Source organism: Vulpes vulpes, chromosome 2 (genome assembly GCF_048418805.1).
Source record: "Vulpes vulpes isolate BD-2025 chromosome 2, VulVul3, whole genome shotgun sequence".
Classification (NCBI taxonomy): Eukaryota; Metazoa; Chordata; class Mammalia; order Carnivora; family Canidae; genus Vulpes; species Vulpes vulpes.
In genome coordinates, this window is record NC_132781.1 from 160,827,992 (window position 1) to 160,843,473 (window position 15,482).

The 15,482-nt window shown below is 52.5% G+C and overlaps 1 protein-coding gene across 1 annotated transcript in view; it reads left to right on the forward strand.

The window, feature by feature from the left end:
- PADI2 (peptidyl arginine deiminase 2) overlaps nucleotides 1-14,880 on the forward strand; it is a 43,946-nt gene extending 29,066 nt beyond the window's left edge. The window contains exons 8-16 of the mRNA XM_026012014.2: nucleotides 665-768; nucleotides 1,470-1,581; nucleotides 2,060-2,167; nucleotides 5,001-5,152; nucleotides 7,022-7,166; nucleotides 7,917-8,010; nucleotides 10,135-10,220; nucleotides 11,038-11,166; nucleotides 11,803-14,880. Of these exons, the coding sequence (XP_025867799.1) occupies nucleotides 665-768; nucleotides 1,470-1,581; nucleotides 2,060-2,167; nucleotides 5,001-5,152; nucleotides 7,022-7,166; nucleotides 7,917-8,010; nucleotides 10,135-10,220; nucleotides 11,038-11,166; nucleotides 11,803-12,036 (1,164 nt within the window). The 3' untranslated portion in view covers nucleotides 12,037-14,880. The remainder of the gene's footprint in view (nucleotides 1-664; nucleotides 769-1,469; nucleotides 1,582-2,059; nucleotides 2,168-5,000; nucleotides 5,153-7,021; nucleotides 7,167-7,916; nucleotides 8,011-10,134; nucleotides 10,221-11,037; nucleotides 11,167-11,802) is intronic.
- Nucleotides 14,881-15,482: the final 602 nt, after the last annotated feature.

Consider the following 15,482-nt stretch of genomic DNA (forward strand, 5'->3'; position numbering starts at 1 on the left):
ACGAGGTGGACCCAGGCAGGAAGGGCCAGCGAGGCCCATAGTCCCACCTGCCCCCATGGCCTCCACCAAGGGCAGGTGCCCGTTTCCTGTAGCTCTTCGAAGCCAACCACACAAAGGAACCCTGGAATCCACTCATGTTCCCCCAGGCTCCAGGCAAGCTTCCTGAACCTTTCCTTAAAGAACAATCTGAACATAGCAAAATTCCTCCAAACAACATTAAAATGCTCACCTGTAGAAAAGGACAAGGTGCCCAGAGCAGAAACAGAAGCAGGGGCAGGGCTAGCCCAGTTTCAGGAAGGAGCCTTTGATGGGGCAAGATCCGGTAGTGGTTCCCAGTATGGCTGCAGCAGCCTGACCCCCGTGGGTTTAAATCCAGGCTCTCCCCTTGCTAACCACGTGACCTCGGACAGCTGCGAAACAGGTCTGTGACTAGAGGTCTGTGACTCAGTTTCCCCACCTGTGAAACAAGGGTTATAATAGCAGCTCTGCCCTGTGGTTACTGTAAGGCAGAAGCAAAACGGCCCGTGTGGCACTCCCCCAGGGCCTGCCACACCGCCCGTGCTCAGCAAACGTAGCATTGTTATCAGTTTCACCCACCCTAGAAGGCAGGTGCGAGAGGTACCCGGACAAGACTCTGTGATCCCCTCCCCTCTCCCATGCCCAGGAGATTCCCCTGACTCCCATCTTCACGGACACCGTGATATTCCGGATTGCTCCATGGATCATGACCCCCAACATCCTGCCTCCTGTGTCGGTGTTTGTGTGCTGGTAAGCAATGGGCCACGGCGCCGGGAGGCAGCGCAGCAGAGTCACTATAGCTGGGGCTTCAGGGGCAGACCGACCTGAGTTTGGATCCTGGCTCTGTCACTTATCATCCCTGTGACCTTGAGCAACTCAGTTGACCTCTCTGTGCCTCTGTTTCTCTGAAATGCTGACGTCACAGAGTCACTGTGGGCATTAAACGAAGCAGGCAAAGTATTAATCCAAGGTCCTGGCACAGCTTGTGCTTCAAAAATAATAGCTTTCATTCCTTTTCTCATTCTTGGCCCACACCATCTGGTTGGGAGCCTCCTATGCAGTAGATGTTCAGCTCATCTTATGCAACACTCTTTTTTGAGCACCTATAATGTGCTAGACAGCTGCAGCAAGATGAGAAGTGAGAGAGAGGAGTCCCGGCAGGTGGATGCTGGCCATGACAAGTGGGATCCTGAGGCCCTGGGGTAGACACAGCCCTTCTTCAGAAATCTGGACGGGGGGGCGGGCAAGAGCCCCCCTTCTTGTTTTATGTGTTCGTGACCTTGGCAGACACCACACAGCAGCCTTTGCAAAGGTGACTGTGAACAGATGAGATGGCCTCATCTTCCCAGAACAGCCCAGAGGTGCCAGCTGCTTGTTGCCACCTCAGTTAGACTGGCCCTGTCCCTCCTCACCCTTCCTCCTGGCCTCCCTCTCTTCCCTGAACCTCTCAGCATGAAGGACAATTACTTGTTCCTGAAAGAGGTGAAGAACCTGGTTGAGAAAACCAACTGTGAACTGAAGGTCTGCTTCCAGTACGTAAACCGAGGTGACCGCTGGATCCAGGTGAGGCACCATGGGCTGGGAGAGATGTGGCCCACAGCTCAGGCAAGAAGAGTTGGCCAGCAGCTCCATGTATGGGAATTCTGCTGTTGGCTCATACACACACATGTGCACAGACACATAACTGTATAAGGTGATTCACTGCAGCGTTGCTTCTTGAAGTAGCAAAAGACTGTAAAACAACCTAAATGTCTATCCACATTAGATAGGGGGGGGGTTACAGTGGAGTACTATACAACAGCTAAAAAGAAGCCAACCTATAAATACAGAATGAGCTTCAAATTAAGGTGCTACTTGCAGGAAAATGAACATAAGGATGTTATTGATTATGTTTTAAGAAATGGGGTTGATATGAATGCAAATATGCTTAGAGTGTGCAGAGACTATTTGAAGGATATGTAAGGAACCGTTGCCATTGCTTGGTAGTGAGGAGAACTAGGGAGGCTGCCTCGTCTGACAGCTCTCCTTGGTGTCCCCACAGGATGAAGTTGAGTTTGGCTACATAGAGGCCCCCCACAAAGGCTTCCCTGTGGTACTGGATTCGCCCCGAGATGGAAACCTGAAGGACTTCCCAGTGAAGCAGCTTCTGGTGAGATGCTGAGGGCCACCTCGGGGTGGGGCATGGGGGAAACAATCCTGGGGGCTCTTAAAGAACAGAGAGCTCCGGAGACCTTGGGCACCCCTTGACAAGTTAGTCTGTTGCCCACTGCTTCCATCTTCTCATCTGCAGAATGAATCAGTTGGGGTAGTGACCTCCATGGTCCTTTCCTTGAAAAGTTTCCTCATAGGAAAGTGTGACACTTCCCCAGGGCCTGGCACACCACAAGTGCTCAATAAATGTACCATTTGTTATCAGTTTCACCCATTTTGGAAGGCAGGAGTAAAAAGCCACCCAGATGAGATTTGATCCCCTGGATTAAAAAATTTACTCAGAGGAGAGTTTTCTTGTAGAAAATGGGAACTAGGGGGATCCTTGGGTGGCTCAGCAGTTCAGCGCCGGCCTTTGTCCCAGGGCACGATCCTGGAGTCCCAGATCGAGTCCCGCATTGGGCTCCCTGCATGGAGCCTGCTTCTCCTTCTGCCTGTGTCTCTGCCTCTCTCTCTCTCCCTATGTCTATCATGAATGAATGAATGAATGAATGAATGAATGAATAAATAAATAAATAAATAAAATCTAAAATAAAATGGGAACTATAGGAAAGAGGTGGAGTGGGGGTCCGTCCCCAGCCCCATCCCCAACTTGCAGAAAAATGAGTTTCTTTCTTTTTTTAATATTTTATTTATTTATTTGACAGAGTGTGTGCACGTGGGTGTGCACGGCCAATGGGGAGGGGGGGGGAGAAGTAGGCTCCCCACTGAGCAGAGAGCCAGATGCAGGGCTTGATCTCAGGATCCCGAGATCATGACCTGCGCCAAAGGCAGACCCCCAACCAACTGAGCCATCCAGGTACCCCAAGAAAAATAAGTTTCAAAGAGGAAAATTATACTTAAATGTCAAAAATCATGGTTCTAACCTCAAAGCTCACTGAAGGTATGGTTTTCAGTTTGTGTGGGTTTTTTTTTTTTAAGCAATCTGACCCCCTGGTTCTAGAAGCCATTACCACTCCCATTTATGCCCTTAACCACTGGTTGAGTAAGGGCAAAACCAAAATCTCACCTTCCCCCTGGAACAGGGAGGGCGGTTTGGATAGAGCACGAAGTAGAGACTGGGATAGATCAAGAGTTTTTCCCGAGGTCGCGGGCAGGGCAGCCTCTGCTTGAGTCCGGAGACATTCATGGTTCACATGTACATCTTGGGAACCTTCCCTAACCTAGTGCCCTCACCACAGGAAGATGGTGGAGGAGCCTGGCCTTGTATCTCCTTCCACCCCTTGACCATGGACAAGCAGCTTAACCTCTACAAGCCTCAGTTTGCTGGGAGGCCTTGGTAACTGCTACTGGAGGCCAGTTTGACTCTACCCCTCTTCCCATGTCACCACGTGCCTTCGGTGCTCCAGGCTGGCCTGGCTCCAAGGTCCCAGGCTGCACTGTTCCTGGTGACCCGGGCCAAGCCCGGCTTTGTGCCACGTGCTTGCCCGCCTGCATGATGCCCTAAAGCCCAGCTGCCCAGCTTCCAGCAAGTCACACCTTGTCATCTGGAGCTCCCAAGCAAAAAAAAGCCCTAAGCTGCAGCTGTCCACATCACTGGGCACGGCTGTCCCTTGAGCCTCTCAGCTGGGCCAGGATAAGCTACATCTTCCTACCCCATGCAATTTTTTTACAAGAACTTTTATCAGGCAAGCTTAGTTCCAGCCCCAGTGCAAGTTCCCAAGTGAGGCCCCTACTTTTTCACTGAAAAATCCTGAAAGGAACCTTAAAATTCAAGGGTCACTGGGGTTACGTTGTGTGCCAGCTCTAATTTTTTGGAGCTCTGTTCTAAGCAGGATTCGGAGGCTCTCTGTGGGCTCAGGGAACAGATACAGGGGTTGGCTGGGAATGGGCCGGGATGGTGTGTATGTGGCAAATCTGTCATTCCTCATGTATCGGTCAGCTTTTACTAGGTAAGCCTGCAGTAACAAACAATTCCCCAATCTTCGTGGCTGACGACAACAAAGGTCCATTTCTCACTTGTGATTCTGTGTTGACTGTGGGCTGGTTGTTCACGGCCCGGCCTCCTCGTGCCTTCCCCATTCTAGAGCCCCGGCTGCAGGAGCAGCCCCAGCCTGAGAAATGCCATTCTCCTAGCACGAGGAGAAGAGAAAGATTTGGTAGACATACACAGCGGAGCTGATGGCTTCTGCTCCAAACTGGCACATGTCATTTCCGCTCATATTTCACTGGCCAAAGCAAGTCACATGACCGGGTCCAACACTGGGTGGGGAATTCCCTTCCTTCTGCTGGGAGATACCACATACTAACAATGGCTCAGGATACAAAATCCTCTTACTGGGAAGAGGGTAGCAAGTCTCTGGGAATGATGGTACCGTCTACCACCCTCCCTCTAGTACCTAAACCAATACCTCTTTTACAGATGGGGAAACTGAGGGTCAGATAAAGAAAGAGATGAGCAGGGATGTCAACAGCACAAAAAGCAAACCACCCCTGAAGTCACCAATATGTGTCTGTGATGTCTCTGTGTCTAGAAACAGGCACATGCAGAGACCCCGTGCACACACACACACACACACACACACACACACTAATACACACTTACATACCTCCATGCATGCCCACACTGGCCAGCATACCCACAAACTCAGCCTCCCCATACCTTGCCCCTGCTCTTCAGTGGGAATAAGAAGACTGTGGGTGACCCCCTAGAAACCAAATGCCCACAGTGCCAGACCCAAGTGGTGTAAGAGTACTCATCAGAGGGTGGCTGAGCTGGGGCTAAGGACCTCTGGCTACAGAAGGCTAATGATGGGTGTGTGCCCCCTGCCCAGGGCCCAGATTTTGGCTACGTGACCCGGGAGCCCCTCTTCGAGCCTGTCACCAGCCTTGATTCCTTTGGGAACCTGGAGGTCAGTCCACCAGTGACTGTGAATGGCAAGACCTACCCCCTGGGCCGGATCCTCATCGGGAGCAGCTTTCCTCTGTAAGAGGAGCCAGGGTTGGGACGGCGGGAGTGGGTGGGGCCGGGGAGTTACTCTTTCTCTTTAGGAGTGGCCTGGGGGGCTCACACATGGAAGGGTTGGCTGGGAGAATCTAAAAAGATACAGACACTCTTAAAAATAAAACCAAGTTAGCCTTTATATCTTAGTAGGACTTAGGATCTAATATAAAACTAAATAAATAGTTTTTCCCCAAATGGGAGGTTGTATAATGAGATTATAAACCAGGTAGGCAAAGAACAAAAGAGTCCATAGGAGGTAACCGAAAGAGGCTGAGTAGGAGAGTACTAATAAGTCCTTGGGGGTGCCCATATACAAAAGAGGGTGGAAAAGACATGGCCCTTCCCAAAGTGTGAGTCCCTAGCTCCCTGACCTGTCCACAACACTGTCACTCCCTCCCCAGGGGACCCACTTCCCAATGAAAAGGCAGATTCTTCCTTGATCAAGACAGTCACTGGGAAGAGTGGGAACTGTGGGTCCTCATTTCACAAAAGGGCTGCCAGGAACCTGCATATATGGGATCAGCCAGGATTTGGGCACCAAGGCCCTCCAAGCCACATGGGATGCTCTACCTTCTGGAAGAGGCAGTGTCTGTGTGTCCGCCTCCCCTCTTCCCTCCACTCAGTAGTCATTCATCCATTCAGCAAATATTTCCCATGGACCAACCTGGTGCCATCCATGGTGCTCTAAACATGAAGCCCAGCCCCTGCCTCCAAGGAGACAGTGGAGATCACAGACATGAAACAGCAGAGGTGCAAGGGAGGACCATATACAGTGACAGAAAAAATGATAGGGAGCCAGGGGAAACCAAAGAGGAGTCTCTAACCCCCTTGGGGAATCCAGGGAGGGCTCCTTAGAGACAAATATTAATTGAGGCCCTTCTCTGCCAGGCACTGTGCTAGACTCTAGGGATACATCAGTGAGCCAAGCAGACAAAGCCCCAGCTCTTGGCAAATTTTCAATTAGGGTGGGAGGAGTACAGAAAATCAACAGGGCAGCCAGCAAATAAATGAGCCCCTTCTGGATGCTAACAAGTTGGAATAAAGAAGGTAAAACAGGGTTTATATAGTAGAGAGTGATGGGGCAGGTGCGCTTTAGCTTTCATGGATTTAAGGCAGCGACTTGGGAATCAAGGCTTGAATGAGAACGGAGCAGCCGTGGAAAGATCAGAGGGAAAGAGCATTTCAAATAGAAGGAGCAGGAGGGGAAAGGCTTGAGGGGGCAGCAAGCTTAGGAAGTAGAACAAGGAGGAAGGAAGGAGAGGAGGTAACAGATCCAGGCAGAGGCCAAATCAGAGAGGAATTTCTTCCTCTGGCAAGGCACTGTGAGGGCCTTGAGTGATAGTTTAAGGGTCCTGGGGAGATCAAAGACCTCAGAGAGTCACAAATCAGGAAGAAGGGCTTCCTGGAGGAGGTGTCACTTGAACTGATTAAAGATTGAAGTTAAGTAGAAGATAATATAACAAAGAGGCACCTGGCCTGGGGTAGATTTTGGAACCATGCCTGTGCCCTAGCCCCCTCCAGCAGTCCCTGCAGGACCCCTGAGCCCAGAAGCTGGCCTTTTTATGCCCCCTGACACCCTCGGGAGCTGAAAGGGGTGAAGGCTGGGCTCCATGTCCTTCATACAGGCCATGGCGACAGCTAAGGCCCCCTTCTTTCTCCTTGGGCGCAACTGCCTCCCTGGCAGCACCAGGGTCTCTCAGCCCTGTGGCTCAGGCTCCTCCCCGAGACTTTTGCTGACACCACCCTGGATCCAGGCTGGGTTCCAGGGGCTGCACTCCGGCAGGCCCTCTGGCGAGGCAGGCGCAGCGCAACACCATCTGAAGAGCTGCCCCCTCCCCACCCCTGCCCCAGGTCCGGCGGTCGGAGGATGACCAAGGTGGTGCGGGACTTCCTGCAAGCCCAGCAGGTGCAGGCGCCCGTGGAGCTCTACTCGGACTGGCTGACCGTGGGCCACGTGGACGAGTTCATGACCTTCGTCCCCATCCCGGGCACAAAGGTGAGCTGGCCCCTGAGGCTGGAGTGACTGGGATGACGGGGAACCCACACGCTACCAGCTCTTGTCAGCAGAGGGCAGGGCCTAGAGGTGGTGGCTGCACCGGGGAAGAAGGAAGTAGGCTCAAGCTGGTTCGCCTGTTGTCGCTGCGGCTGGTGAATTTTTAACCCAGGGTAGCAAAATATTAGCATTTCACCGTGTAATCAATATAAAAATTATTAATGAGCGATGCTGCATTCTTTTATTCATGCCAAGTCTTCGAACTCTGGTGCGTATTTTACTCCTCACAGCACATCTCAGCTCCGATTAGCCACAACTCACGAGTCCAAGAGCCACAGGGCTGTGGCTACTGTATTGGCCGCAAGGCTCTAGGGAGCCATGGGCTATGGGCCGGGGCCTGTTTCACTTTCTGAAGGGCAAGGGATGGCTGCAAGTTCCTACCCTGGAAAAGTTTTGCAAATGGCCTGTCCTCTTGGCCACGTGCAGAAGCCCGTCCACCCTGAAGAAGAAGCCATCCTAGACTCTGAGCTTTGACTCCATGGCGTTGCTGAGGTGGAGGAGTTTCTAGAGCAGGAAGGGTGAGAGACGCTGCTCTGACACAGAGAAAACCCTGCCAGGCAGGCCGCCCTTGCCACTCGGCACGAGGAGGCCCGAGACCACGGGCATCCGGGGCTCTGAGCCCCCTGGGACTCCCTCGTGCTACTTGGCCACGTCCCCTCGGCTGACACTGTCCCTCTGGACGTCCTCTCGCAGAAATTCCGGATGCTCATGGCCAGTACCTCGGCCTGCTACAAGCTCTTCCGAGAGAAGCAGAGGGAGGGCCACGGGGAAGCCATCATGTTCAAAGGTGAGTGCCCAGGGGACCCAGGAGGACGGGGCAGGTGAGCACGTTGCCCCTGAGCATCCAGCTCCGCTTCCCTGGGCGGCTGGGCTGCTCCGGCCTGTGAGGTCAGCACGGTCGTAAGCAGCCCTGGCTTCTCGTGACCCTCGCTGTGGTCAGCCGGACTGTGAGCTGCCCCCTGCTCCTTATCAGCAGCAGCCCCAGATGCTTCTTAGGACCTAGTGTACACTTTAAATGGCACCAGACCCAAAAGAGAGTTAAGTGACATGTGATCTGTATTCGAGAAGCTTAAAAAGGAGACAGAGGGGGCACCCGGGTGGCTCAGTGGTGAGCGTCTGCCTTTGGCTTGGGTCATGATCCTGGGGTCCTGGGGTCGAATCCCACATCAGGTTCCCTGCAGGGAGCCTGCTTCTCCCTCTGCCCGCGTCTCTGCCTCTCTCTCTGTGCCTCTCATGAATAAATAAATAAAATCTTAAAAAAAAGAAAGAAAGAAAGAAAAGGTGACAGAGAAAAATATGCACAACGCAGTTTAGGGGCAGGAAGAAAAGCGGGAACAGATAGACATGATTTACAGTCAGACCTCATCACTGTCAGTCCCAGAGTGAGAAATTATCTGCTTAATTGGGACATTCACTTAATTGGGACAGAGGTAGACGAGGAGTAGGTGTGCTCTTAAATTAATCATGGAAAGAGGGAAAGCTGATCTGATCGAGTGGAGACAGTGAGCCAGGTTAGAGAGGCCGTGATGGTTTCTTCTGTGTTTTTCTTAAATTACTCTGTGCCGCTTTTCAGGATGGTGTCTCCAATCTCCCTACTCCCAAAAGTCGGGTTACTGAGGCTGGTTGATACTTATACATACATCACTGCCCTCCACACCCCAAGGCAGCGTTCCTGACGGACTGGTGTCCAGAACAGACAGGGCCAAGCTAAGGCCTGTGTCCTTTTTTGATTCCCTGCCTTCGGGAAATTTTTTACTTGGATTGGCGGGCACAGGTCTGGATTTTCCAGAGCCTTCTTTCTATATTAAACGTACCCTAAAGTTACCCATAGAATAAAGAAACCGTTATCTTTGTACAAAGGAGTCCAAGTGGTAGTGGGGAGACGGTGCAGGTACACGGTGCGACAGCCCCAATCTCTTTGGCACTGACAAGCTGCAAGACTGGGGAGTGCAAGGGACTAGCAGCCTCTTCCTAGATTAGGCAAAAAGAAGGAGAAGGAAAAGAAGAAGGAGTAAGGGGAGGAGGAAGAAGAAGAATTATGATTAAAGCTCAGGCTCTGGAATCAGACCGCCCGGTCTGCATGCAGCCTCTGCCACTAGCCCTTGGACAAGTCATTTAACTTCTCTGTGCCTCTGTTTTCCCATTTTTAAAAAATTTTTATTTATTTATTCATGAGAGACACAGAGACAGAGAGAGAGAGAGAGGCAGAGACACAGGCAGAGGGAGAAGCAGGCTCCACACAGGGAGCCCGATGTGGGACTGGATCCCAGGACACCAGGATCAAGCCCTGGGCTGAAGGGAGATGCTCAACTGCTGAGCCACCCAGCTCACCCATCTTTAATGCTAGCAGCCATCTCATGAAAATGTAGGAAAGATTCCTGGGTTAATCTACGTAAAACATCTAGAACAGTGTCTGTCACATAGTAGGTGCTCGATGAGTTTAGGTATTACTAACCAGATCAAAAGCCACGTGTGGAGTAGGAGACAGGTGCAGGCACAGACCAGGGCAGGGGCGGAGTGTGCGGCAGGTCTGGAAAACAGGAAGGGTGACCTCTGGGCATCCTGCTTTTGCCACACTCACCCTGGTCAGCTGCTTGTCCTTAGAAGCAGGCTCCAGGTGGGAGACCCAGGTACCTACTGGTGCCACCCCACCCTGTGGCCAGAGAGAGAGCAAGGCACCGCCACCTCTTCCCTGGCCCAGGCAACACAGCCCACTCTGGAGAAAGCAGTGTCTTTCTGGCAGAGGGGGCCTGCTTTCCCCGGGGGGGCTGCCATCCTGTGCCCCAGCCTGTCCCAGCCCCATCTCCCTCCTCCCAGTAGTTAGCCCAAAAGCTGGGCGGCTGACAGAGGGGAGCACCCAGGATGGGTTCCCCAGGGCTAGACTGTTCCCTGTGACCTCTGACCTCCACAGGCTTGGGCGGGATGAGCAGCAAGCGGATCACCATCAACAAGATTCTGTCCAATGAGAGCCTCGTGCAAGAGAACCAGTACTTCCAGGTGAGGGCGGAGCAGGGGGCCCTGGGAGGGATGGAGGGTTCGTGCCCTGTGACCCCTTTCACATCTTCAGGGCTTCCACAGGGAGTGACCAGGGGTTCAACGCCTCCCTGCGTTGCTCCGATGCTAAAACCAGAAGCTAGATGGAGGGACAAAGACAGAAAGGGCAGGTCAGCAGAGGCCAGGAGCAGACAGGAGACCAGGGAAGGAAAGCATATCAGCAGTGCTATTAAAAAAAAAAAAAAAACAGAAGGCTCTGTAAGGCCAGAGCTCTTGACATTTGGGGTAGAGACACCCCTTCAACAAATGATACAGGGGTGCCTGGGTGGCTCAGTCAGGTAGGCCGACTCTTGATTTTAGCTCAAGTCTTGATTTCAGGGTTGTGAGGTTGAGCCCCACATTGGGCTCCACATCCAGCATGGAGCCTACTTTAAAAATAAATAAAAATAAAATTAAAAATACGCAAGCTACAGACCTGCCCTCTAGAAAAATGTGTCAATATATGCTCTGGATTTTTATTTGTTTTAGGGGATCAGAGCTCCCTGAAGCAAATTTGCCATGGGTGGATCCCACCTCCTGAGTCCCTGTCTCATTTCTGCCTAAAAGCGAGATTTCTGTGATATTCTTCTGTCTCGCTCTATTGCTACTGTCACTGGGCCGTGGTGGGAGGGGCACTGGAGAGGTGGCAGGGGGCTGGGTGAGCCTGGAAGTCTCCCTGGAGTGCAGGGCCCCAGGGTCTGCTGCTTAGACAGGAGCAGGGTAGACGAAGTGGCAGGAGTGTCCTCCCTCACTGGCCTGCCCTACCCTCCCCGTCACCCAGCGTTGCCTGGACTGGAACCGTGACATCCTCAAGAAGGAGTTGGGGCTCACGGAGCAGGACATCATCGATCTCCCCGCTCTGTTCAAAATGGATGAGCACCGCCAGGCCAGGGCCTTCTTCCCAAACATGGTGAGGCACTCCGGGCCCCCAGCTCGTCTAGGCCCATTAGGGCAGCTGGACCCGGGAGGGACCCCTGGGCGGCGGAGGCCGTTGGGTCGGGAGATCCAGGTCCCCGTCCCGGCTGAGCGGCTCTGCGGCCTCGCCCACCCAGCCCAGGCCCTTGCCCTTTCTGGGCTGCATTCCCTCCCGGGGGTGACAGGCTCATCCTAGCCCCTCCTGGGATCCTGGGACATCCTTTACCCTGACAGATAGGAACGTGCTCTCTAAGTTAGAGAGGCCTTTAGGGACAGGAGGGATGCATGATGTCATAGAAGAGAGCCTTCTAGGAGCCGGAGGAGGTTAGGACACACACGCACGCACACACAGAGGCACACTTGCACACACATGCCGATTCGGACATGTGTAACCACGTGCAGGTGCTCGTACACGCACACACATGCAGAGGTAGGTCGCCGGGTTTTCCACTTGAGCTCTGCCACATGTGAGCCGCGGAGCCCCCTCTGTGCCTCGGTTTCCTACTCTGTAAAGAGGAGATGATGGCCACGCCCACGTGGGAGGGGAAGGGGAACGTCCCACGAGCTTAGAACCGGGCCGGTGGGTAGCTGGCGCTCACTGAGCAGGCGCTGATGCTGCACCCGGTCACAGGTGAACATGATCGTGCTGGACAAGGACCTGGGCATCCCCAAGCCCTTTGGGCCCCAGGTGGAGGACGTGTGCTGCCTGGAGACGCACGTGCGCTCCCTGCTGGAGCCGCTGGGCCTCTGCTGCACCTTCGTGGACGACATCTCGGCCTACCACAAGTTCCTGGGGGAGGTGCACTGCGGCACCAACGTGCGCCGGAAGCCCTTCTCTTTCAAGTGGTGGCACATGATGCCCTGAGCCCTCGGGGGGCTGTGGGGTGCAGGTCTCAGCCCATCCATAGCTGATATTGTGGCTGGACTGGCCCTCGTGGTTCTTGGGATTGATTGCAAGACGCCCATCAGCAACAACGGTCAGGAGACTTTGGGGGTGGGGAAGAAAAGGATGATTACTTCCAGGACCTGGACATTGCACGGCACACCTGGGGCCACACAGCCAAGTCGCAGGGAGAGAGAGAGGCGGCACAGGCCTGGGGTCTGCTTTTTTGGGGGGCGGGGGGGTGAGGACCTAGGGTGTTGTAGGCTCTTCTTTGTCCGTGAATTTGATACATAAGAGCAGGAATTCAAAGCACAGGACAAGGAAAATCAAGGGGCCCGAAATAGCTTTAGAAAGCAGCTAAGATTTCTAAAACAGAGGAGCCTGGGGAAGGAGGAAGCCTGGCGTTTTATCTAGTCCTGTGGCTGGCTGGCAACGTGCTTATCGCAGATAGCTTTCTTTGATGTGGGCTTCTCAGCAGTCCAAGCCCAAGTCAGGCACTTGTATAACCAGAAAGAGAAAACCCAACTGTCAGAGCTCCCATGACAGGGGGCCTTGGCACCTCCCTCCCCCCTTCCTTCTCCAGACCCCTGGCACACACACCCCCCAGAGCTCCCCCCTGCCTGGCAAGGACTTGACAAGGACTGGACTGCCCCACTGGGAGGCGTCCAGGGAGGGGGCACGTATTGGGGACATCGGTACCTTGCCATCTCTCAGAAGGGCCCCAGCATCCACCAAAGTCACCCCCAGTGAACCTCAACCCTTCCTTTCTGAAAATAGCTGTGCATTGGGCCAGTGTCTATATAGCCCTGATATGAAAAACAACAACAAAAAACCTCTATACCCAAACCATTCCCCAAAGAGTCCTTAGTCTCTTGTCCAAAACTGAAGGAGGAGAGAAAGGAAGGAGGTTCTGACGGTTCTGGGATCACCGGTTCTGGCAGCCATGCCCTGAGGGCCAAGGTAGATCCTGTGGAAAGGGCCCCCGGGGCCCCAGATGTACCTTGAGCTGCTGTCATTCTAAATTCAGCTCCCTTGGGGTGTCCAGCTGGCTGCTTCCAATTATTCATTCCTTCCCAGCCTCTCTCAGATCCCCTTGGCTTTCTCTCTGCAGTGTAGACAGCACTGACTAGCTTCCCCATTCCCTGAGGGTCCAATAATTGAGCTTAGAACCTTCCCCCGAAGTGAATTTTATCAGAACAGACCTCTCCATTTTCAAGACGCTCCTTATACCTCATCTTTTTGATGGACACAGGCTCTCCAAATGCTTGAGCGGTTCCCCCCGGACCAGCATCCTTGTACCTGAGAGGGCCGTGGGTGAAGATGCCCAGGCTCAGCCGTATCCTTCTCCTGCCTGGTTCCCCGTTCTCTGGGCAGTCCTTGGTCTCCCTCCTCGCATGCCTCCACTTCCTACTCCTCACGCCATCCCTCCAGGCAGCTACACGGGGACTTTTTCACTACCAGCCAGGCTCAGACCTGCCCCTATGGTATAATTAAAGACCCACCTGTTCTCCCTAGACCTTAGACTCAACATATAAGGACCTGGCCTGACCCCCAGCCCAACCACCAGTTCTGGGCCAGCAGCTGGCCTATCCCATGGAAGTTCACCAGCACATTTGCTGAACATCCTCCCATTTGGACATAACTAGTTTAAGTCCCTGGCTCCAACCCAAAAGACTCGGTTTCAACTAAAAAAAAAAAAAAAAAAAAAAAAAAAGTTCCTTTAGGCCCAACTGTTGTTGGGAGAATAAGTGAATTATAATTCTACTTTGAGGATTAAAAAGAACCAATCCATAGCCAATGAGGTTATAAATGTGTGTTCTCGGGAGAACAGGATTTTCTTCTTGGGTTATTTCATTTTTTCATTCAGAAAACATTTGTCGTGTGCCTACTAAGTGCCAGGCTCGGTGCTGTGCTGTGAGGATGTGGTGGTTAGCAGCACCCTGGTCCTGGTCTCTGCCTCAGGGAGCCAGCCAGTTCTCAACATGCAGTGCCCACATCTGAATGGCCAGCACTTGTCCGTTCAGTGATGTGCTCTTTAGAAGTGCCAACCCACTAGATTCAGGAAATGCACAGGGCACAGAAATTCCTGCAAGTCACTATTTTGGATGAAGGCAAAGGGTTCTTTTTCAACCAGCTGGGCCAGTACCATCTGACAGATCAGACCCCAGAGCCTTCAGAAGCTGTTGTGCCCCTGCCTTTGGGGGGCCAAGCCCCAGATCTCTGCAACCCCAGAGCTGAAAACACCAAGTGCCTATTTGAAGGTGTTTATCCTGAGACTTAGAGTTTGTCGTGTGTGTGTGTGTGTGTTTGTGTGTGTGTGTGTTTTTAGTTAATGTGGGGTTTCGGGTTTTCTCTCATTTTTTTTTCTAGTCTACCTTAAAGGGAAGTGAGTACCTCCCATGTGGAGACAGTGTGTGTTTATAGATTTTTCTAAAACTTTCCCCATAGATAAGTTGGTAATTTCTGATGATTCTGGAGCCTCCAGGACTCAGATATCTATTCCCATTTTGCTTGCCTCCTGCCCCGTGTGACTACCCTCCGCGTGCATACCTCCCCCATCCCTGTGGACTCCTTGCTCTTCCCCACCCCCCAGTTTCTATAAATGTAGGCCTAGGATACATTTCTGTGTTGCAAAACTCAGCTAAGTTCCTGTTTCGATCTTTATGTTGAAATATTTTATCTAAGAGGGAAGGGGGTGCCATGAAGATGGCAAGAAGCAGGGCACAATTTCAACTTTCTGGATGAGAGGCCATGATGAAGATCGAAAGATGTTTGGGGAAGAGCCTAATTAAATAGCAATAAAATAAACCATCAGAGGGGAAGTCATGTGTTGGTGTGATGTTCATTGTTGCTTCATGGACACGGCTGGAGTGAAGCAGGGCAGATGTGGACCCCATTCTGGTCTTGCAGCCCCTGATTTTCTGGGTACAAGGTCAGGGCTCAGCAAGGGTGTCTCAAGAGTTTGGAATCCCCCACACTTTCAATGGATGTGTATTACATGGCCTCCACCCAAGGTCAAGACCAATACCCACAATAAAGTCTGGCTATGTTCTCTGGTGGTGTTCCCCAGAAGCAGACACTGAAATGAGCATTTGAGAATAAGTGATTTGTTGTTTATGAAGTGCCTCCAAGAACAATCAGGAAAGGAGTGGAGGGAGTGGGACAAGGAAAGCGAAGAAGCCAAACAAGAATGTCACTTGAGGCAGTGGGGGGGGGGGGGGGACCAAAAAAAAAAAAAGAATGTGACTTGAGGTGTAACCTCAACCTGATTACTGGAGAGCTCTGATGCATAAGTGCAGCTCAGAGTTGTCCCTCCTGGAGTCCGAGTTTTGCACACCTGCATAAGTCAGTCATTGGCTATGGGAACTTTGGCTCTCTGAATGGGTGAGAGGGCACCAGTAACCCATGAGCAATCATCCAAAGAGGAT